Below are 24,467 nucleotides of genomic sequence, written 5' to 3' on the forward strand. Positions count from 1 at the left end.
CTGCTGGGGCCTGTCTTCCAGCAGATGCCTCACTCCCTGCGCGACATGGAGCCATCCGCTCCTCCTGCCAAGCAAAATCCTCCCGGTGCAGGCCGAGCCCCCCTCCCAGGCTCAAAAGCAAATTGTGTGTGTGCGTGTGTGTTTGTGTGTGCACACAGAGATAGAAATAATCTTAGATGATATGTAACTAGTTATTAAAATGCAAACCAAAGATTACCTTACAGACACACACACATTTCTTTCCACTTCTGTCTACATAGCACGAGATTAACTTTGTTCTCACACGTTTGCAGAGTGTACCCTGTATCTTTGTGGTCAATTGAGCATGGGCAGCTCACAGGCTTGTTCGAGATGGAGTTTCTATGCAAACTGTTTCCCATTTGGGAGAGGCCAGGCGAGGGTGTTCAGATGTCTGGTTCTCCTTGACAGGTATCATTTGGTCAGGGAACACCTTCGTACTTTAAATGCAGGCATCCTTAGTCATTTGACAAATACCGAAGATCTGATAGGGGCCATTCACTGAGCTGGGGCGGGGGGTGTCATAACAAAAAGTCTACACAGATGTGGGGGCAGGGAGGATGGATTTGGAAATCCAGCAGCAGAAAGTTGGGGAAATTGCTATCTGATAACTTTTACGTTTCTGTGAAGAAGGTCATTTTATCTGTTTAGGATGAAGAGAGATTAAGTCTGGTTTTTAAGAAGGTAAAGTTTTAATCAAGCTAATGATAGAACTGTAGTACAATTGTTGGCAGAGCTGGAGGCCCCGTTGGTGGCAGTGATGGCTTATGGTACCCGGCTGCTCAGGTGTGGGCATGAAACCTGCAACTTGCGGCTGGGGCATCATTGTCATCCGAGATGGAGGGACTACAGTGCAGGACTTCAGGATACTGGCAAGGGGGTCCTTGAAGAAGTGGACTGGCACTGAATTAGCTCAAAGTAAAACATCTCGAACAGTGCCCAGGGGACACTGGGCTCTTAAACATTCATTCATTTTAATTCATCGCTATTGGCTGCTCTAGATGGTAGGTGAATAAACCATTCAAATTAAAAGGCTAATAAATGCAGGAAAAAAGTAAATTTGTACAACTTGGGTGTTGAAAACCAGCCTTCAGAAGAAGTTGCGTGTGGCAGGGTTTCTGTCTGATGAAGCCGGAAGCCTCTGCTTGTCCTGCTCTGGTGCTGGGAATGCACAGACGGGGCCCCCGGGCCAGGAGTGCCTGCAGGTGCTACTCAGGCAGCAGGCTTGATGGGCGGCCTGGGCCGAGTTGGTCACTGGGGGCAGCCGCAGGCCCCTCTGCCACCTGCCTCGTGGAAACTGACTCCATGGGCGGCGCCTCTCGGCAAAGCTCGCTGCCAGTGATGCTGGCGACCTGCCGTGTGAAGCCAGGCTTTGGCCCGTCAGGCTGCGAGGGGTTGATCCGGCGGTACGGGTGATGATGGGAGCCCCTAGGCCCGGTTGTGACACTGGCCGAGGGGTGATCTCGGGCCTAGGGAAGGGCACGCAGGTTTGCCAAGGGCCTGCTGTGTGCTAAGGCCTGTGGCAGGCACTGTCCACCGTCTCATTTCTCCACGCTCTTCACTCCAGACTCCCACCCTTCCTCTGGGACTGGGGGCACAGACGTCAGCGGCCTTCACGCCGGGCTCCGTGAACACTGGGATTTCTCTGGAAATGCCACAGCAGTCCCCAGGGTCAGTGCAGGGGGGCTGGCAGGTGCGGCTTACTCGCCCTTTCTACCTCTGACCTGTAAACTTCTGTCTGAAGAATGGCTTTCCAGGTTAAATGTTGCACAAGCACCGGTTCTGATCTCTGAAGCCCCTGTGACCAACTGCTGGCTCTCCCGTGGGTGCTCACTGTGGCTCTGATTTTGTACCTCTCTGGGCCTCCCTTTCCCTGTGTGTGGGGTGAGGGCTTGGATCAGAGATGCTCTGGCCTCCGTGAGCCTTGGCAGGGAGAGGATGGGGACTCCTTGGGCTCACTTAGCCACAGGCCGGAAGGGTCAGGGACCCTGAGGGGCGACTGTCCTGTACCATGGGCTGGGCACACGCGGCTCAGCTCCAGGGCTCTGGTTTGGCTCCACTTGTCAGCAGCAAGTCTCGTGGCTTCTTCCTGTTTCCTCCTCCAGGGACCCACGAAGGGGTGTCTAAGCCCAGTGCAGCCACCACACGTCAGCCGAGGGCCAGAGACCAGGACAGGAAGAAGGGCAGCCTCACGTCCTCCCTGAGGATGGAGCCGCACAGCCGATCTGGAAGGAGCAGAAAAGCCACCAAGTTCCGGTCCCTTTCCCGGTCACTGGTCCTCTGTAACGCCAGGACCAGCGACGATGGCTCCAGCCCCGACGAGCAGGGCCCCGGTCCCTTCGAGGTCTCGGTGGGCCAGGGCGAGGAGGGTGTCCTCCACTCTGCTGTGCAGCTGGCAGACACGTCGGAGGCTGGGCCCGGCAGCGTCCCCGACCTAACGCTGTGCTCCGAGGCTGCCGTCCGAGCCGCTCGGAGGGACCGAGGCAGGAACGGCAGGAGGATGTTCTTCACGAAGGTACTTCCGGGTTGTGGGCTGGTGTTTGGTGGTGTGAGCTGGAGGCTTTGAGCCCTTTCATTCCAATGGTGGGAAGGCACAGGGTTCGCATTCCGAACAAAAAAGCCAGGAGAAACTGGAGGCAGGGTCCCCTGGAATGACAGCAGTGAGCAAGGTAGTGACTCAGGCTCAGTCGGTCGGTCTTGTCTGAGATTGGGCAAGATAAGGTGTTGCCTGGACGTCACCTGAACCTTGGGCCCTGCTGTGATGGCTCCCGACAGGCCGTGCGCAGCAGACCTCGGGCAGCTCACGTCACTCCCAGTGGAGAAGCTGTCAGAGACTGACTTCCAGGGCCGATCAGAGGCGGGTACCTTATGTCAGGCAGGGCAGGGGCCCCTGGGTGCGTGAATGCGTGTGGGGAGCGTTCCCACGAGCCTCCTGTCCCCCTTCCGCACAGACGTGAGTGCCGAAGGGGTACGTGGAGCCCCAAGGAAAGCGGGGACGGAGGACCGAGTGCCTGAAGAGTGTTTTCTCTTGCGCTGGGACCATGTTTCCATTTTTGCTGTCACAAAGAAGTAGAAATTACAGGGTGCCATGAAATAGAGGCTGACTAAAGAATCTGACCCTCCCGTTGTCCCTCAGGTGCTAGGTCTTCAGCCTTCTGTTAGAGGTGGGATTTCTCAAGGGTTTGAACAGCCCCAAACCTTGGTATTAGCTGGGTTCACTCGGTGATGGGCCAGCCCCAGGGTTTCTCCCACCCCCCACTGGATGTCCCACTGGGCACAGGCACGTGACTTTCAGCAGCCAGCAGGGAAGGCTTCCCAGCACCTGTGGAGGACCTGGTCCCTTCGCACAGCTGGTCTCCTTGAGGAGAAAATCATCGCTTAGCATGTGTCTGATGAACATCATCGTGGGACAGGTCGGGGGTCACATAGAGGGGACAGCCCCAGTCATCTCCAGACACAGGCAGCTTCCTGCAGGGCCCACCTGGCCCGGGCTGCTCCGTCTCCCACAATATGACTCTATTGCATGTTAGGGTGGAAGGTGACCCACAGCCCCAGGGGATTGGAGGAGCCCGGATGGGCTTCTGGTTTGCCATGAATCATGTGACCTGTTTGCAGTCCGGCAGCCGAGAGTCACATGCATTAGAGACGGTCTCCACGACATAGGCTAGAGTGCAGGCAAACGGAACTCAGAAGTCGTCCTGAGTCCAGCAGACTCCATGACGAATGTCGCTCGTTTCTGCTTCATTGTGCGCGTGTGGCCTGAGCAGCCGTTCTGCGTGGACATGGCAGGGACGTTGTCTAAAGTGGATCAGGAAAAACACCTGGGGGCTGTGGGGACTCCAGAGGAGGGAGGCCGTCCCGGGGCTGGTGTGCGCCCAGTCAGCACATGGTGAGGGGGCACTGGGCTGTGCCCACTCGGGCCTCAGGCAGAGCCGGGCAGACTGTCTGTGCCCCCTGCCGCCTTGGTCCCGGTGGGGTGAGATGTGTGTTAACTCTGATGCTCGGCAGCGAAGGGCCCTGAGACCAGTGAGCAGGGCGAGGGGACAGAGGGCGGCAGGGGCTCGCTGCCTTGTTTGAGAAGGTGATCACAGAGGCTTCTCTAAAAGTGGCGTTTGAGCAAGGAGTAGAGCAGTGAGTCATGTCGGCGTCTCTGGGAGGAGCGGCCTGGCAGAGGGCCTGCAGGGCAGGGAGAGGGGGACTGATAGCAGATGAAAGCAGGGTGCTTGCCGTGGCCAGACTTGGAGTGTTATTCTCAGAAGGAGAGGAGGAAGTGGGAAGGTTGAACGGGGGACAGGAGTGCTCAGGCTGCCAGCCGGACGGGGCTTGACGGGTGCAGGGGCGCGTCGGGCAGCCCTGCAGCTGTGCCCAGGAGGCAGCGGGAGAGGCCCGAGCGGGGTCGCGTCGGGACAGAGTTTCGAGGCAAAGCACACAGGACTTGCAGACGGAAGGATGTGGGATGTGGGGTGCAAGCGAGGGACGGGCGCGAGTTCACCTGCAAGTTTTGACCCTGCAGTTCGGGTAAAGGAGGTGCTGAGCTCTGAGTGCGAAGCTCTTGGGGCTGGAAAAGTGGTCAGCAAATGGGCGAGAGGTGCCCAGGAGGACAGTGAGCGGGCCAAGGGGACTGCACAGGCAAAGGCCTGGGCTGAGGCAGCCCTGTCGGGGTCCCCGGCAGCATCGGGCACTCCGTGCACGTCAGTGGTCCTGCAGCAGGACGCTGGATGCCTGTGGAAGCCGGGGGACTGCTTGCAGGGGACAGTGGTCCAGGACAAGCTTCCCCAGGCCATTGCTTTGTCTCTCATACATGCACACTGTGCTTTGAAACACGTTCCCATGGGTCCTGTCCCATCATCTCTTCCCCGGGAGCCCTGGGGGCAAGGTGGCCAGCAGTGCTGTCACTGCGGGGGCGGGGCCGGTGGCACTGCTGCCCATGTGGGTGCAAGTCCAGCTTTCTCACTTGGTACCACGTGGTCCCGGGCAAGCCACGTCACTTCTCTGCTTCGGCTCTCTTACCTGTGAAACGCAGGACCTTAGCGACGTGTGCAGTGTGCGTTACAATGAATCACTTGTGAGAAGATCTCCCTGAAACAGTCCAGCGCACCTAGCACTTGCTTGATGAGTATTATTATTCTTTTTGTCTTGGGATGGGGGCACTGCGTGATCCTGAGCAATTAGGTAATCGAGTTCAGTGGCGTGATGAGTGCTTCCGCGTGCCAGGCAGTGAGAGTCGGTGCTCTTGCGCTATCGTAGGCCAGCGAAGGAGACAGGGACGAGGCAGGCCATCGCTCTTTCCAGACGTGGCTGCAGGAGTGTGGGGGAGGCCAGGGGCATGCTCAGCAGGGACGTGCAGCTGTGGATGGGGAAGGAAGTCCCCAAGTGCTGTTGAGAGTGGGACATCCAAGCAAAACCCATCCTGGTGAGGGGTCTGAACGCGCAGAAGGCGTGCCAGGGGCTCCACCCTGGCCGAGCGTGGGGGGCGGGGTGACGGGCAGGTGGACTGTGCTGGCCACGTCAGAACCTGCTGTCTTTTCCCTTTTTAAGCAGCACAGGTGATCCTTACCTGTCCATTAATGAGTTTGAAGCAAGTGAAGGATTGAGCTGTCTGAGCAGGTCCCTTATCAAAAGTGCCAGGGCAGAAAGGTCAAGGGTGACAACCGGTCCCATCTTGTGGAGACCTGCCTCTGTCCTGCCTCCTGCCTAGTGCTGCACCCAGGCATGACTTAGTTGGGCCTCAGCAATGGCATGGTCACACTGGTTCCAAGACAGCATCTGGAAGGCGGGTGGTGACATCAGCGTCTCCTCTAGAACGCCCAGCGTGAATGTGAACAACGGGGAAGTTATAAAGACCAGTTTAAAAAAGCCTCACTGGCTGTATTGTGCTTGGCACAGCCTGGCAAGTGGCTCATGGCCCAGGGACGCGGAGCCGAGCGTGGCAGCGCCTGAGCTGTGTCCCACCGAAGGTGCCCAGGGCTCCTTCAGGGCACTGCCAGGTCTGGGGAGGAGTTCAGACAGGGGTATGTTAGAGGCCAGACTCCCTAACCTAACGGACACACACGCCGCTCAGACCTTTGCGGAGGCTCTGGGCTACTCCAGGCCGCTGTCTGTTCCCAACGGGAGAGAGCAGTTTACCGTGCCCTCTGCTCGTGTGCCATGGCCATGGCCAGTCCAGGGGAGCTGAAGTCCGCTCAGACTCCCCCTCTTGCGCTCTCTCTCCCGCTTCGTGCCCCATTCCTTTCCTCCTTTTTCTTCAAACACTGGGGAAGCACCTGCTGCGAGCTGTCCTCCAGGGAGTCAGAAACAGGATTGTGCCCTTGGTGGTGGGGAGGATCCTGGACGGGTCCAGCTGCATGACTGTGACGCAGAAGCAGTCTGAGAGCAAGGAGCGGGCTCAGGGCAAGCTCAGGCCCGCCCTGCGCACAGCTGCCTACGGCTCTGCAGATGCGCACGGAGGGCAAAAGAGGGGCCTCCTGGAGAGTCAGGAGGGAGCCAGAGCAGGTGCAGGCGGGTAGGCGAAAGCCTAGAAGCAGGGAGACACTCATCCTGCAGGTCTAGCCTGGCCTCGCATTTACTGAGGGGTCTTTTGGAAGAAGCTGTTGTCTTCCGAACGACCATAAAGACACTGGCCCATGCTGCTTCAAGAAGCCTTGTGTATTACTTTTCATATTTGAATCTTAAATTCATATGAAATAGATTTTCCTATGCATTGTAAGATATAAATGAAAAATACTTTTGCTGTCCAGTTGACCTCACACTGCTTTTAGAAATGCTCGTCCTTGTGCCATCACACCGTGTCGTCCTTTTGTATGGGTCGAGAACCATGTCTGTCTGTCTGTCTGTCTTGTCTGTCTATTTCTGGACTCCTTTCTGATCCATTAGTCTCATATCATTTTTTCTTGCAGTGATGTCATAAAGTTTTAATTTTGACAGGCCTATAAGTTTTTTGGTATCTGGTGATGTAAGTCCTCCAGCTTTTTTCTTCAAAGTAAACTTGGCTGTTCTGTTGGAATTTTTATTGGAATTGCATTGACTCGATAGATCTATTTGAAAAGAACTGAGTCTTCACAATGTTCAATCTCCCAATTCTTTACATAATATATTTCCCCACAGTGTGACTGTAGTTTTTTGTTTTTCAGCATACACAATCATTTGTTGACTACTTAAAATATTTCTCCATTACAGTTCATATTTAGGATTACATTAGCTTCAGGTGTACAGTGTAGTGATTAGACCCTGACATAACTTAGACAATGACCGCCCCCCCCCCCGCCGCCGCCCAGTAGGCCCACTGCCCACCTGGCGCCACACGCAGTTACCATGATATTACTGACCACATTCCCTCCGCCGGCCTTTGCACCCCGTGACTATGTCTGTAAATGGCAGTTTGTACTTCTTAATTCCTTTGCCTTTTTCACCCACCCCTCCAAATCCTTTACCCTCTGCTAACCATCGGTTGGTTCTCTGTATCTATGAGTTCGTTTCTATTGTTCGTTCCTTTATTTTGTTCTCGAAGTTCCACATATAAGTGAAATCATATGGCATTCGTCTTTCTCTGTCTGACTTACTTCACTGAGCATAATGCCCTCTAGGTCCACCCATGTTGTCACAAATGATAAGATTTGACTCTTTTTTATGGCTAATATTCCATTGAAGAAACTTTGTACTATTTTTCATTATGGCTTCACTAATTTATAATCCTACCAGCAGTGCATGAGGATTCCCACATCCTGGCCAGCACTTGTTTGTTGATTTTTTGATGGCCATTCTGACAGGTGCGAGGTGATATCTTATGGTGGTTTTAATTTGCATTTCTCTGATGGTTAGTGAGGTTGAACATTTTTTCATTTATCTGTTGGCCATGTGTATGTCCTCTTTGGAGAAATGTCAATCAGGTTCTCTGCCTGATTTTTAATCAGATTGTTTTTTTTGTTTTGTTTTCTGTGGGTTGTTTTTGGTGTTAAGTTGTATGAGTTCCTTATGTAGTTTAAATATTAACTCTTTACTGGATGATCGCTGGCAAATATGTGCTCCCATTCAGTAGGCTCTTTCCGTTTTGTGAATGGCTTCGTTTGCTATGAAAAAAACTTTTTAGTTTGATGGAGTCCCATTTGTTTACTTACTTACTTTTTGTTTCCCTTGCCTGAGGAGACATGTCCAAAAACATTGCTAAGGGCGATGGCAAAGAGTTTCCTGCCTATGTTACCTTCTAGGAGTTTTGTGGTTTGGGGTCTTACATTTAAATCTTTAATTCGTTTAGAGTTTATGCTTATGTTGGCTGTAAGAAAGTGGTCATTTCATTTTTTTCCATGTCTGTGCAGTTTTCCCCACACCAATTATTGAAGAGACTGTCTTCACCACGTTGCGTACCCTCGTCTCCTCTGTCACAGATTGATCATCCAGGTGTGGGTTTACTTCTGAGCTCTGCTGTTTGATCGATCTGTGTGCCTTTTACACCAGGACCATGGCATTTTGATGACTCTAGCCTCGTGCTACAGTTTAATATCAGGTAGCGTGATGTCTCCAACTGTTCTTTCTCAAGACTGCTTTGGCTATTTGGGGTCTCTGTGGTTCTGTATAAATTTTAGGATTATTTCTTCTAGTTCTGTGAAAAATTCCCTTGGTATTTTGATAGAGATTGCATTGAATCTATAGGTTGCTTTGGGCAGTGCAGACATTTTTAAAGAAGTTAGTTCTTCCTACTCATTAGCACAGTATGTGTCTTCTTCAGTTTCTTTCTTCACTGTCTTATAGTTTTCCGAATACAGTCTTTTACCTCCTCAGTTAACTTTTCCCCCTAGATATTTGATTCTCTCTGATGCAATTGTAAATGGGATTGTTTTCTTAATTTCTCTTTCTGATAGTTCATTATTGTTATATAAAAATGCACCCGATTTCTCAATATTCTTTATCCTATTTTACTAAATTCATTTATCAGTTCTAATAGTTTTTTGGTGGACTCTTGAGGGTTTTCTATACATAGTACCATGTCATCTGCAAATAATGGCAGTTTCACTTCCTTTCCAATTCGGATGCCTTTTATTTTATTTATTTTTGACTGATTGCTTTGGCTATGTGAAAGTGAACATCCTTGTTTTTTCTTTTTCTGATCTAATACCTTAGCTTTTCACCATCGAATATGACATTAGCTGTAGTTTTGTCAAATATGACCTTTATTATGTTGAGGTGTGTTTCCTCTATTCCCACTTTGCTGAGTTTTTATCATAAATGGATGTTAGATTTTGTCAAATACTTTTTGTGCATCTATTGATACGTGATTTTTATCATTTTCTTTATGTGCTCTATCACATTAATTGATTTGTGGATATTAAACCACTTGATACTGGTGTATGGTCTTTTTAATGTATTGCTGAATTTATTTTGCTAATAAGGGTTTTTGCATCTATGTCATCACAGATATTTGCTTGTGATTTTGTGTTTTTGGTAATGTTTTTGTCTGGTTTTGGTATCAAGGTAATGTCGGCTTCCTAACACAAGCTTGGGAGATTTCCCTTCCATTCAGTTTTTTGGAATAGTTTGGGAAAGGTAGGTGTTAATTTTTTTTTTTTTTTTTTTGAGTGTTCAGTGAAATTCACCTGTGAAGCCATCGGGATTAGGACTTTTGTTTGTTGGGAGTTTTTTGATTAGTGATTCAATTTCCTTAGCAGTTATCCGTCTGTTCATTTTTGGCCCTTTCTGAATAATCAGGCTTCTGTTTGTGCCTTCCAGTGTTTACTCTCCCTGCCCCGTGCCACTGGCCAGGGCCTCCATCCACTGCAGTGCTGGGCGGAAGCAGAGACAGTGGGTGTCCTCGTCTCATTCCTGAGGTGGATGAAGTTTCACTGTTCTCTTAATAAGCATGATGTTAGCTATACATTTATTTTTTTTAAAAAATACTCTTTATTGGACTGAGGAAGTTTCCTCTATTTACAGTTGGAAATGATTTGTGTTTCCCCTCATGAATTGCTGAGTTTCATCAGATGAATTTTTTTTTCTGTCTTTACTGAGAAAATCTCATGGATTTCTCCACTTTATTCTGATTAATACGGGTGACATTGATGGACTTTTTTGAATGTTAAAACACCGTTGCATTCCCGGAATCAACTCAACCTGGTCATGATATATCATCCTTTAAAATAATTGTAGACTTGATACGTGTCTATTTTGTGTGTGAGTTCTGCCATTTGTGTTTGTGAGAGAGATTAACCTAAAATGTTCCTTTTTTTAAGGTCCTTGTCTGGTTTTCATATTGCAGGTATGTTGGCTTCATGAAATGAATTAGGAAATATTTCCTCTTTCCAGCCTCTGAAGTAGTTTGACTATACTTTTTTTGGTGGTTAGAAGAATTCACCTGCAAGCCATCTGGGCCTGGAGGTTTCTTTGTGCAAAATTTTTAAATTATTATTGAATCTATTTAATAGACGCAGGACTATTCAGTTTTTTTAAAAAATTTTATCCCATATGTCAGTTTTAGTAAGATGCATTTTTAGAATTTTTCTTTCATCTGAATTTCTAAATTTATTAACATAAAGTTCATAATACCTTAGTGCATTTTAATTAAAAATGTTGAGATTAATTGTAGATTTACACGAGGTTGTAAAGGGTGCTGCAGAGGGAGCCTGTGTATCCTCTGCCGGTTCCCCCCAAAGGTAACATTTTACAGAATTGTAGTTCAGTATCACAAACAGCATATTGACATTGGAAAAACCCACTCACCTTGCTCAGATTTCCCGTTTCCATGCATGTGTGTGTGTGTTACTTTGAAGACCATGGTCGGAGCTGTAGCGATGCCCATTTCATTTCTGATATTCATTCTTTGTCTTCTCCATCCCTCCCCACCCCCCCTCTCTTAAATAATCTTTCAATCATTACAGGGATGTATTTTATGTCTTCTCAAAGAAGCTTTTGATTTTGTAGAAGTTTCTCTGTCCTATGTTTTCTACTTAATTTATCTCAGCTCTTTATTAGTTTTCTTCTACATTCTAATTTTTTGTCCTTTTTTTCTAGATTTTTCAAGAATGGAAGGTTGGGTGGTTAATATTCAGCTTTTCTTTTTTCTAATTTAAGGCTATAAATTTCTCTCTAAATTTAGTACCTTCTACAAATTTTGATATTCTATATTTTCATTGTTGTAGCTCGCTACCTTGATAGGTAAATATGGAGGTGAGTCTTTTTCTGCTGTGATTTCTTGTGCGATTTGTGGTTTATTTAGAAATGTATTATTTAACTTCCAGGTAGTTGAGGACTTCCTAGGTTTCTTTCTCTTGCTATTAATCCTACATCGATTTTTCTGTAGTTAGATAAGTGAACATATTGTGAATGATTTTCATCAATGGAATTTGTTGAGACAGGATATTAGGTTGTTTGATAATCACATTTTACACATCTTTTTTATCCATCTTTCAGAGTTTATCTTAAAATAGTGGATAATGACACAAGTTACATCTAATGAAATTGCAGATGCATTTGGGCCTCTATCTGCTGTTTTAGTTTCTGGTTTGTAGTTGTCCATGAAGGTTTACATTTTGCTTTCTTTCTCTTGCCCTCCTTTAGATTAATGTATTTTTTACTACTGCATTTCCCCTTTAGACGGCTTGTTAAGTAGACATCTTACTGTTCTTCCAGAGTGTCATGTAAATTAGCACTCTGTCAATTCTCACTCAGTACTAAGACCTGGAACACATAACCCTGTTTCCGCCTGCCCGTTTCCCGATGTTACTGTCACGCGTTTCGGTTCTGCGTGTGGTTCTGCAGCCTCAGGAGTCGCCCATGGTAATCCACGTCTCCCCTTCCTGGTCTTCATTCCTTCCTGCATCCTCTGACTCGTGGCGGGCACGTGCCTCCTGCCTGAGCAGCCCGGCCGCCGACACGGGCCGGAGCAGGGACGGGGCGCCGTGCAGCGCCCCACGCCCAGTGTCTACTGTTCAAAAGTTATCAGTCAAGGTGAAATACGTTTGAAAACATGTGTTGTCCCCTGTAAGCACTTAGACAGTAACGTTCACGTGAACCCTGGGACTCGTCTGAGTTGTGCCCCGGGGTGTGGAAGCACGGGGAGAATCACTTCCTCTTTTGGCTTCTGGCCATGGTCCCCTTCCTCCTGTTCCCAGGACTGACGGTTACCACACAGGGCCTTCCTTATGTGCAAACGTATAGACACCTGCGTTTCTCTGACTGTCGCCTCTGCACCCCAGCAAACAGCCACCTGGCCCCCTTCTAGCCGAGGGACGTGCACACCAGTGGCATGACTGGCTCTCCATAGGACAATCCCAGGGGAGAGGTGGCTTTGGGTGCACGAGCTCCGCGATGCAATCCGAGGCTTCCCACGTCATTTTCTCAGTTTCCCAAACAGGCCTGAAGCCCCACGTTCACTGACTCTGGAGCTGGCATGCTTCATGGCAGCGGATGGGCTCTGTAAACACTTGTGGGGGGTGAGGGGGGGATGGCGGGGCGCCGTGGTGAGCGCTGTGCGGCCGCCCCTGGGGCGAGGTGTCTGCGGGCGCAGCCCGAGCTCGCGTTGCCTTTCTGAGCCAGCACGTGGCCTTACACTGGACATAGCTTCAGGCGCTCCCACTGGCTGGGGTCCAGAGTCGCTGGACCCTGGGAATAGGACAGCTCCAGATGAGACCGGACACGTGCGAGGCCCTCCCTCTGGGGCTGCGCCCCTAAAAGAGTGCAGAACGCTTTGGTCCACAAGGGAACGGCTTCAGCAGTGTGGAAAATCCAGCTTTCATTTTGTTATTTTTTCACGAATTCAGAATGTTGGTTAGGCAGAGTTGCCACTCATGTAGCGTGACTCAGGCTGTGATGAGGTCAGATCAGCCATCTGTGCCGTGGGTGGAGACAGGGTGGCCACGGCCCCCATGAGCAGACGAGGCCTTTCCTCTCGTTGCCTTTGAGCAGTTCAGCTTGTGGCTTGGAGGCCTAGGTTTCCTTGACAACTGGGAAACCTAATCCTCTGGCCATTTGCCTCTTCCCACCACTGCAGAGCAGCCCCTGGGAGGACCGTGGGCTCCAGGACTCCTGGGGCACCAGCCGCATGCCCTGTGTGTGGAGGGGGGAGGGGGAGGGGCAGGCAGCAGGGGTGGTCCTCGCACAGGAAGCTCTGGTCCCTGCAGCTCCCTGTCTCCCACACTCCACGTGAGCCCTGGTGAAGCTTCCCTGTCAGAGGTGGCAGGAGCAGTGTGCCTGGGGGCAGCTGGGCTCCTTGCGGCTGGCTGGCAGGGCTTTGGTGAGAAGGTGCTGGGGAGCGCGGGGGCGGGGTGCGTGCAGCTTCGTGTTCAGAGCCTTCACTGGGCCGCTCTGCCCACTGCGTTCCCCTGCAGCCCTGCCCACTGCGTGGGGGTCACTGTCCAGCTGGCCCGGTCACAGGTGACCATTTGCTTCTGGGGGTGACGCAGGAGCTGCCGGCCTGGGTCACTTTTGCCCCTGGGTGGGGGCAGGGTCGTGAAGCATGCTGCTGTCGGTGCCTCGCTGGGTGGGTCCTCCACCTGCCTGTGTCCTCGTTATAGAGGGCGCTGGGTCAGCCTGGGGCTTCGCTGTCACCACCACCACAGGGAGATGGGAGCCCTGCCTGAACCCTCGCACTGGGCCGGGGTGGGGCGCGGCTCCCGCCAGGTCTCCACAGCTCTTCCCCTGTCCCGCTCACTAGCCAGGCCCAGAGAGCCTTGTTTCAGTTTTATAGCTTGTCTTTGCCTCTTGGCAGCTGTGGGTGGCAGGCCCCCAGCGCGTAGTTAGGGTACATCGTGGGTGAAAAGAAAGCACGGGGAGTCACCATTTCTCAGTCCTCAAGTCCCGAGGTTGCTGGCCATCAGCCGTGGCCTCTTGGCCCCTGGAGTCGTTTCTGGGGTGCCTGGCTGTGTTCAGCAGAAATGGAGAACTGAGGCCTGGAAATGGAAGTCTCAGCTCTGCTGAGTTTTGAAGGCGACGGAAATGCACAGCGATTCCTCTTCGGTAGACTTGCCTCTGTCACTCAGTCGTGTTCCCAATGTTCGTTCATTCGTGTTGTTCTGTTTTGTCATCGGTCATTGATTTTCTTTGCTTTGAGATATCTGTTGGGTGAACACAGACACTTCATTTACCCACTCCGCTGTCAGTGGACATGCGGCACCTTTACCATCTCTCCCCTTCAGTCAGAGACCACTGCCCTGGATGCTCACGTGTGCCTCCTTGGGCGCCGGCAGGTTTCAGCAGAGTGTGAAGCTGGGGTGGCACCGCTGAGCCGCGGGGCATGGGCTTCTCGCTCCGTACCAAGTGGTCCTCCACCTCCCTCAGCAGGCGGGGTCTCTTGTTGCTGGGCGTCCTCGTCAGTGCCTGGTATCACCGGGCCTCTAAACTCTTTCCAGCCCTGGGCCTTTCAGTTGGTTTCCATATTTCTTGCCGCGGGCACGTCTCTGATCACTTGTTTCCTCATACCTGGGACCTGCTGATGACTTCTTATGTGTCCAGATATTTTCTGTTTTTCTTCAGGTCTTTGGTCTTTTTCTTTTCCCATCTTCTCCCTGTTTTTAATTTGTCATTTTACTCTTTTCATTGATAAGTAGAAGTTCTTTGTGTTCATGTGGGATTTATCAGTCACGTCCTTTAGAGTTTGTGCCGTTTGCATCCTATTTAAGAAATTTATCCTTTTTTAAACATTCTATTATAATGGCTGTTCTCTGCTGTTGTCTTCTGAACTTCTTAGTTTTACCTTTCATGTTTATGTGTTTAATGCACCAGGAATGGATGTTTGTGAAGTATAGGGTATGTTGGCATTGTCCCCACATGGCTCACCAGCTGTCCCAGCACCTGGAGAAGTGTCCCTCTGTCCCCATAGTGCTGGGGTCTGACATAAACTGAGCTTCACTGTGTGGAAGTGAGGCTGTTTCTATCTAGGCTCTCTGTTCTGTTTTATTGGTCAATTTGTTTCCCTCATGCCCAAACTCTACTTCTTATAAAGTCATTTTTGTTCCTTTGTGTGGAAGATTTTCCCTCTTTTTGCTTATTTAGGTATGTTTATTTCGGGCCCTTTGCTTCTTGATAGTAAGGATCAGTTTGTGATGTTCTAAAAAATACTTGCAATTTTCTTTGTGCTACACTAAATTTATAGATGAATGCGGGGGTTGATATCCATATGATATAAAAGTCTCCTGTTTTCATGAGTATCTCTCCATTATTCAGGTGTTAATACCTTTCAGTAAGTTGTGTAACTGTCTTCAGAAAGGGCTTACATCTTTTTCGTCAGATTAGTTCCTGGGCTTTCTTCATTTTCTGATAAAATTGTAAATGTTATCTCTTTAATAATTCCATTTTCTAACTGCAGTTTTCTGATGTATGGAAATATGATTTTTAAACAGTTTTTAAAAGTCTTTAAGATTATTGTAGATTCATGTGAAGTTGTAAGGAGATAATCCAGAGAGATCCGTCTCTTAGTTTCTTCTATTGATAGTAGCTGGTGAAACGATAGTGTAACAGCACAGTCAAGGCACTGGCTTCATGGTCAACATGCAGAGACTTCTGTCACCAGAGCATCCCTCCTGTTGTCCTTTTACAGCTGCACTCATTTTCCTCCCACCCGGTGACTGTGGGAGACTGCCACCCAGGTAGTGACGGAGCACCCCCCCCACAGACCGGCCGCCTGTGCCACGTCTCTGGTGAGCAACAGTGGAAATGTGTGTGGAGGTGACTGCCAGGCCCCGACCTCAGAGCAGGAATGGAAGAGTTGTGTGTGCAGGTGGGAAGGCGGGCGGGGGCGCCCTCACAGGCTCTGATGAGAGGCCACCCAGGATGCCCTGGGCCGAGAGTGCCCAGGGCCCCCTGGACACCAAGGACAGGCATTTCGTGCTTGTGAGTAGTCTGCTGGCACGTGCTTGTGTTGGAGGATGGCGGCCCCTGATCTCCTTAAACATGGTCAGTGGTTCCGGTGGGAGGTGCGGCGCCGGCGGCGCTGGCACAGCGTCTAGGTCAGCCGTCCACCTGCAAACGAGGACCTGAGCTCAGACAATTCATGCCAGGTCCAGGGTCACGAGAGATTTAATGCTGCTCGGCCCACGATCCTCTGTCCACTCTGGCTCTCTGTGCGTTTCCGATGAAACACCAAGGTTAGGGATTTATGGACGAAAAAGGCTGAACGAGGCCTTGAGATGATCCCGAGTTGGCTGAGTCCTGGGTCCTGGTTGGTGTTCAGGAAAGAAAAGGCCCACAAAATGCGTGTGTTGCCTTGGTTTTGGGAGCTTTTGGGGCCATGTAGTTGTCATTGTCATTGTCATTGTCATTGTTGTTGTTTACATGACCTATAGAAAATTGGTACTTAGGTCCCAGCTTTGGTTTGGGGTAGCATGTGCCATTCTTCCCCGTGCAGCTGTCCAGTGAGCCAGGCCAAAGGGAAGCACATCAGTTTTACACAGCTGCCCAGGGACTGACAGTCACCTGGTTAGACGCAAGTTATGGGGGCCTCCAGCTGATTCATAGACTGCTACCTGGCAGGGGGAAGGGACCAACCCCTGTCATTGTTTCTGAGACAGCTTTGACAGAGAGCCGCGAGGGGCGAGGCTCCTCTGCGCTGCCTTGTCCGTGACCTCCACGTGCAGGGGGGCGGCCGGCTGCTCCTGGTGCCATGACAGGGAGAGGCTGAGCCGCTGCACGTGCAGAACGGAGGAGTCAGGGGGCTGACCTGGCTGGGTATGGACAGGGTCTTCCGCAGCCAGCCTTGAAACACCCAAAGCTTCCCTCGTCTGAACATGACATTAATTGTTTCCAGGTAATCTAGACCAAAAAACAACCCCCCCCCAAAAAAAAATCCCAAACCCCTCTATTTTCGATGATTCCCTCGTCATCAGTTGGCTTTACTTCCCAAACAATTTCTAAATCATGTTTTGGACAGAGCTTTACAGAGAGTAAAGGAAATTTAACAATGGAACATACTGTTTTAGGTCTACTAGGGTGACCGTTGAAATGTAAAACTAATCCTTTGTTTCTGGTCTCATTGTGTAAGTAATAGATACTCCTTGTAAAAAAAACGTGGAAAATGCAGAAAGTTGTAAAAAAAAAAAAAAGGTACCCACAACCCCTTCACCAAACATGCTCTTCTGGTTCATGTGGGCAGGACCTCGTCCTCGACCCTCGGAACGGTGCTCGGTACCGTGCGCAAGCTTAATGAGCATTTGCTGAATGAATGAATGTTACTGTCCTGGCGTATTTATTTCCAGTCCTTTTTCTTGGCCTATTTTGCACGATTATAGTCAGACTTTACTCTAATATCTTTATATTTACTACCGTGATAATATAGGTATGCCTATATCACAGAAACTCGTTATGAATATTATTTTAAAGATGCTTAGTATTCCATAATTTGTGTATACATATTTACTTACATTGATCTTATTAGGTATTTGGGGGAGGAGGGGAACACATTTCAAAGATACTCTGCACAGGGAGACACTGGGCCGCTTCACGAGGCCCCTGTGCTCAGGGACAGGGCCTGCGAGAGCTCCTGAGAGCGGCTTTGACTCTTCCCTTCCACAGGCTCACTGGCGAGCTTGACGACGTGGGCCTCTTCACATGAGAATCAGGACGCGACCTCAGACCACTGTAGTTCAGAATATCTTTTGAATGTTATTATTATATGAAATAATTCAGTTCTAGAAATGTAGCGTCTAAAGAATTCAGCTGAACTAAGCCTCTTACCAAATTCCTGTTGTTGCAGCCACCTCCTGGGCTGGTCTGGTAGAGGTGGTATTGTTCAGGTTTATACAGCGCCATCTGCTGCTGAAAAGGAGAATGAGTGCCAAGGAAGACAAGTTTTCCCATTCGAAACACTGTCATGTTCAAGTAAAAGGGAACTGATATGTGGTTTCTTGCAGGATCCTCTTGGGTCAGAACTGAATAATATTTTAAAAAGAAAAAGGCTATAAGTGGACTTCTATCCCCAGATGGCTCCAGAGTGCATTTACTAACTCTCCCTCCCACCTCTTAGCAATTCCTATCAAAATGCACATAGTGTATACGCTAACAGGGAGAAAGGCATGTCAGAACAGGGGCCATCCTCACTCTGGACCCATGAGGACTTTCTGCATGACATAGTGTGGGTGAGCTCGGGTTGGGGGAGGGGCTCATTAGCGTGCCATTGGCCATACGGGAGGGGAGAGCCTGGGAAATGAGTGGGACATATGCCCGCAGCACTGGGCAGAGGGGGCGGGCTCCTGGGTGGCAGTGCTCCCTTCCTCCACTCTGGGAGGTGTGCCAGGTGCGGGACGTCCTCATGGCCTTGGCACAGGACACTGACCAGGCACAGCAAGGCCAGGGGAGTACAGCGGGCATGTAAGTCGGTGGAGGGGGGCAGGGCCCCTGACGAGCCTCTGCTGTGGAGCACAGGGTCCAGGGAGCATCGAGCTAACTATAGTTTCCAGCTGGAAGGACCTACACACACAGACCCTGTGCCAGCCGATGATGGCATAAAGTCGTTTCAGACACACAGATGTTGCGAGAGCTGTCTCTCTGCGTAGCTCTCCTGACAGCCGCCCCTCCCCACGTGTACACACAGACTCAAGACTGTGCGTGAGCATGAAACCAGTATAACTCGAGCATCAAGTCAAGGTCACTGTGGTTAATCAAGTTACGAAACAGGAAAACAATATGAAAAACAGTTCTGGGAAGAGAAGTAAAATGATGAGCAGCATCATCTTCATTATCATCCTCTATCTGTTCCTCTGTCCCTGACATCCCAGAGTGAGGACAGGGAAGAGAGTGGTAGTGGTCTCAGTCTCACATTGCCCAAGGAAGTCACACGTTTCCTGTTTCACTGCTGACAATAGACGCAAGTCCAGGCTGCCCGGTAAGGCAGTGTTGATAGGCTCCGTGCGCGGGGGCCGCTTCCAGGTCCTCGGTGCAGAGCAGCAGCAGGGGAGCTCGATTGCTGTGGCAGAGACCACGCTTGACTTGCTATTGATCATAGAGTCCTATATGAAGCCTTTGGCGAGAAATCAGCAGTGTAATAAAATCAGAGTGCTCTCAAGAAGGCATGGATGGTTGCGCATACAGAAACTTATTTCCATAATGGGCGTTCACGAGTGTCTGTGAGTGACAGCCAGAGTAACGGGATAGACTCGGTGGGGTGTCCTGCCTCCCCAGTCACAGCACCCCCTGTGACTCCCTCTCAGTTTTAAGTGTCTGCGTTTTTACCGGTGGTCTTCCGTCACAAAAACACCATTTCTCCAAGATCAATGTCCTTGTCTGTCTGGTTCACAATTCTACCCACAATGCCTCATAAAGAACCTGACGTGTAATAGCTGACATAATCACTCACCGTTCATTGCATTAGTCCAGTGTTTATGTAGTGTGTCTTCCATTAATATTCTTTATTCAGTGAGTTAATACGTCTGCGAATTAATGGATGACAGTATTTCTAACTGTCACGGAGCCTATAATTTTGTGGAGAAAACAGACATTCCGACAGGTACTTCAGTGGTCAGTGTCAAAATCTCAGTTTTCTAAGCATGTTTTTGTATTCTAGCTAATCTAAATGATGGGAATTGTTTTGCAGGAAGCTTCTACAACTTTCTCTCGAGAAAAGTTTGGGAAACTAGAAGCACAAAGTAGTACCTTCCTGTTTCCCAAAGCCTGTCACCAAAGGACACGCAGCAACTCAACCAGTAAGTGACTCAGCATATTGTCTTCAGGTTCGGGAGTGGCTGACTGCAGGGGTGGCAGCAATGTGGGACACGGGGGAGGGCCGGTCTCTGCTGGTCCAGCTGGGCACAACCAACGCTGCTTCGCTTGGCCCTCTGCGCGCCCCCAGCAGGACTTGAGACAGGATCAAAGACAGGGCTTTACTCCTGCGGTGTCGTGTGACATCCTTGATCTTAGCAAGGCCACTGTCTCTCCTCGGCCTGTTACCTCACCTGTCATAGGGTGGGGTTGAGGCTGGAAGGTGTCAGGATCCTCGGCTGGTCCAGGTAGGAGGCTGCAGGAGAGCATACAGGAATTAGAAGCGCCTCAGATCCAGTGTCAGAGGCAGTCTGTGTCAGCGTGGGCAGCTGTTTCCTCCTGTGACTGGACACGCCTGTGGCACGCACACGCCTTTACCTAATGTTGTTGGCAGTTCTTTTGCAGACGCCATTTTTAGTAGATATGTTTCATTATATGAATGCACATTATCTAGTTAACCAATGCCCTATTTGGTAAGTTATTCTCAGCTTTTCACTAAGATCCTCAGCATTGCAGAGGTTGCGCGTGAAATGTTGTTTGCATTTGGGGTGGTTTTATTGGGGGAGATGTCAAAGTATTGGATGGGGGTGTGGCTGCGAGCTCATGTTTGGGAGTGAAGGCACCTGGTTTTAGACCCTGCTTCCGGGAGGAATTCGGTGTGTGACCGTGGGCGAGCCTCTTAGACTAGCTGTTGCATTAAATTAATAATTTTCTATTTTTTGACCGCTAATTGCTTTTGTGTACTTATAGAATTTATTTTCCAGTTATAGTCGACATACATTATATTAGTTTCAGGTGTACAACATGGCGATTAGACATTTTTATACCTTATGAACTGATCACACCAATGTAGTTTTTTTTTTTTTTTATCATAAGCTTTTTTTTTCCCTTAGCACTAAAACCCCTGCCCTAAAAGTGGGGTTTTAGTCGGTAAGTATACCTTAGATTGTGACCTGTGCTGCCGGCTGCCAGTAGCTCATATTCTAACAATATACACGAATGCCTGTTTCTTCAGTCAGGCCTGTGTAGATTATAATTTCTAAAAATATTTGTAGGTTTTTTTCTAGTTTCCTGCCCAGAGCCATTATCCCCCTTTTTTTTTCTGCTTTGTTTTGCACCCTGAACCAGCTACACAATTTGTGGGGATTGATGTAAAATGAAAATGTGAGACCCCTCTTCAGAAATGTAGAAATTAAAATGGCAACAACAGCGTGTTGAACCTTCTGAGTGTGGGGCTCTGATGTCACAGGTCACATGGCCGTGAAGCCAGTCCTGCTCTCGTCCTGGGCACAGACTCTTCCTGGTGGCGGCACCACCCAGGCCCCCTGGGCCTCCAGTCCCTGTGGAGTGTAGTCAGTAGGATCAACAGGTGGTGGAGGGCTGCGTCCCTCTGCAGCTCTGGCGAAGCCGCTGCCCAGCCCACGGGCTCTGGCAACGCCTGTCTTGCCCTGCCCTTCAGGCCTGGTGGCCAGCAAGCCACCGGCCCTTGCCAGCCCCGGGGTGTCCCGATCCCTGTCTCTGCCTTCGTATGTGGCCGGCCCCTCATACCACCTCCTCACAGCCCTCGCTGAGATGCCTTCGGCTGCTTGTTAAAACCCTGCCGGGCCTGCTCGCCTGTGTCACGCGTGGACAGCAGCAGCCGCCCTCGCGGGCGCTGAGGCGACCTGCCTGTCCTGCTTTCCCATCCTGTGAGAGTGCCTGTGTCTCTGCTGGGATGAGCACTGCTTTACCACCAGTGTATAAAAAGCCTCTTGGTTAAATTAATGTTTTCCTGTCATATTTGTTGAGCATACTTGCCTCGGTTTGTTTTTCTTTTAATTTTTTTTGCATGAAGATGTTCTCATTTTTATATACTCATCCAATCTATTGGTCCCCCCCCCCCTTTCTAATGTTAAGGTTTCTTTTACATCCAGAGAACTATTAAATAATTGGCTATATTTTCTTCTAGTTTTTAAATGACTTTTTTCCTTAACTTACTAGATCTGAAATTTATTTTTGGTGTTTGATATGAAGAAAGAATCTGGACAGCTTTTTTTCCTGAGCAGGTAGCCAATTCCAGTATCACTTACTGATAATCGGTTTCTGCCCATCCATTTGTTTTACTCTTTTTGTTTATCTCTTGCAAATGATATGCAGTTAAGATCTTGAAAACAAATGTGGCAGTCTCTTTAAAGACAGAAAGAAGCTCAAGCCATTGATATTGGTATTATAAATAATACTTTTTTTATTTCTATGCCTTCTCTTTTTTTGGTCACTTGTCATTTGTTTTCTGCCTCTTGCTCTATGCATGTGTTTAATTTTTGCAGAGATTTTTTTTTTAATGGTGACATTGGTTAACGAAATCCAGTAAGTTTCAGGTGTACAAGTCAACAGTAAGGCATATGTATATTACATGCGTGTTAACCACCCATAGTTAGATTTCTTTGTCACCATAAATTTGATCCCTTTTACCCCATCTGGCTCTCCTCCTCACCATCTGGTCCATGAGTCTCTGTTCATTTGTCCTGTTTATTTGTTGCTTGTAGGTTTATATCCCACATATAAGTGATATCATATGGTTTTCTACTTTTTCTGTCTGGCTAGTTTTGCTTAACATGATTATCTCAAGGTCCATTCATGTTGTCGAAAATGGCAGTATTTCATCTTTTCCTATGGCTAAGTAATATTCCATTTTATATATGTACCACAGCTTCTTTATTCAGTCATCTACTGTAGGACGCTTCAGTTGCTTCCATGTCCTGTTCCCCATGAATAATGCTGCTATGAGCATTGGTGTGCAAATATCTTTTCAGATATATATTTTCAAGTCTTTGAGGTAAATACCTAGTAGAGGGATTGCTAGATCATATGATAGATCAATTCTTAGTTTCGTGAGGACTCTCCATACTGCTTTCCATAGCGGCTGTACCGGTTTGCAGTCCCACCAGCAGTGTATGAAGGTCCCTTTTTCTCCGCATCCTCTCCAGCACTTGTTATTTGTCCTGTTGGTGACAGCTCTTGTAACAGGTGTGAGACGGTATCTCATTGTAGTTTTGGTTTGCCTTTCCCTAAGAGCTAGCGATGTTTCATGTTTGTTGGCCCTTTGTATATCTTCTTGGTAGAAGTTTGTTCAGATCCTCTGCGCATTTTTTAGTTGGATTTTTTTGTTGTTGTTACTGAGTTATATGAGTTTTTTTTGGTATATTTTGGATATCAGGCCCTTAACGGAGGTGTTGCTTGCCAATGTATTTTCCCATTCGAATGGTTGTCTCTTTACTTTGTTGATGGTTTCTTTTGCTGTGTAGAAACTTTTAAATTTGATGTAGTCTCATTCATTTATTTTTGCTTTTACTACCTTTGCCTTTGAGGTCAAATTCATAAAATCCTCTTTAAGTCCAAGGTCCATGAGTTTAGTCCCTTTATTGTGTCAGGTCTTATGTTCAGGTCCTTAATCCATTCTGAGTTGATTTTGGTGTGTGGTGACAGACACCAGTCCAGTTTCATTCTTTTGCAGGTGGCTTTCCGGTTTTCCCAGCACCATTTATTGAAGAGACTTTCCTTTCCCCACTGTATGTTTTTTTGGCTTTTTTGTAGAAAATTATTTGCCCATATAAACAGGGGTTTACTTCTGGAATTTTTGTGGAGATTTTGAAGGTTTTTTCAGTTTTTATCTCCAGTTCTGATTTCCTTTAAGATTGCCAATCAGGTTTAATCAGTTAACATTTGAGACTGTTTCCGAATTGTCCCCCTAATGAAAGATGGTGTTATTCATTTCTAGTCCCAGTTCCCACTTATTTTTCCATTTCATAATTCAACTTAACCTTAAATCACAAACTCATTATACAATCATCACAGTACGTAGTTTCCCTTTCAAACGTTGCTTTGGCTTATGCATTGGATTTTATAACCACATTTTCAGTGAACTCACTGAGGGCTACGTGTTTAACTGGTTTCCACTTCCGCTTGCATGAGAGAATAATTTTGATGTATTTCCTTGTGGTTGGAGCGCATCCATGAGTAATTTTCAGAAAGCGTAGGAGCAGGTGCAGACGGGTCAGAGAGGCCACGCACTCCTCCCCCGCGTTCGTCCCCTCCCCCTCCCCGCTTAGGGCCCGCTTCCCTCAGTGACCCCGTTCTCACTTCTCAGCCCACCCCGGCCAGCAGCTTCCTTTCTGCGGCCAACAGACAAGCCTTGGTTTCTCCCACCCTGGGAACGAAGGCCCTGTTCCAGCCCGCCTGCCCCGGAACTACCACCGGTGTCACAGCATTCTGTGGCCGACTGGCCACGCAAGCCTTTTCCGCTCATTAGTGCTGAGGGGCTCCGGGGAGCCCCTGTCTTCTCCGGGCCCCTGGAGCTGGGCCCTGCAGTGCAGGGGGCGGTGGCGGCCCCCACAGAGGTGGGCAGGGGGTGAACAGCCGTTCCTGCCCGCAGACTGCGCAAAGCTCAGGGTGCGGATAGCTCGTCCTCGCCACGTGTCGTTGATGCATTGAGATCCAGGGTCAGGGTGTGCCCAGCAGGACATGTGGCCAACCTCACCTGCTCGATTCGGCTTCTGCTATGACTGCGGAACCTTTGAACCACGCAGTGCGTTTCCAGTGGGGCTGCTGCCCTGACTGCTGGTTGGAGGGAAGAAAGTCAGGGGTTCCCAGGAGAGGGGGCGGCAGGGCCCAGGTTCCCGCACACTCCTGGGTCCTCCCGTCCCGGGCGCCCCTTGTGCTTCTGCCTTCCCGTCCTCTGTGGGCACTGAAGATGTCTTGACCTGTCGGCGGGCGTGGCATCGAGTGGCATTGCAGGGCGT

At 49.2% G+C, this 24,467-nt stretch overlaps 1 protein-coding gene across 2 annotated transcripts in view; it reads left to right on the forward strand.

Moving 5' to 3' along the window:
* Positions 1-24,467, forward strand: part of IL16 (interleukin 16) — a 70,298-nt gene that overhangs the window by 16,115 nt on the left and 29,716 nt on the right. Inside the window, exons 2-3 of one of the 2 annotated variants that reach the window (XM_036231867.1) lie at positions 2,124-2,533; positions 19,526-19,634. In XM_036231867.1, coding sequence (XP_036087760.1) covers positions 2,124-2,533; positions 19,526-19,634 — 519 coding nt within the window. Of the gene's footprint in view, positions 1-1,745; positions 2,534-19,525; positions 19,635-24,467 lie in introns of those variants that run through there. The other variant, XM_036231866.1, reaches the window with a different exon arrangement.

The sequence above is a fragment of the Rousettus aegyptiacus genome, unplaced genomic scaffold (assembly GCF_014176215.1).
Source record: "Rousettus aegyptiacus isolate mRouAeg1 unplaced genomic scaffold, mRouAeg1.p scaffold_m13_p_14, whole genome shotgun sequence".
Lineage (NCBI taxonomy): Eukaryota > Metazoa > Chordata > Mammalia > Chiroptera > Pteropodidae > Rousettus > Rousettus aegyptiacus.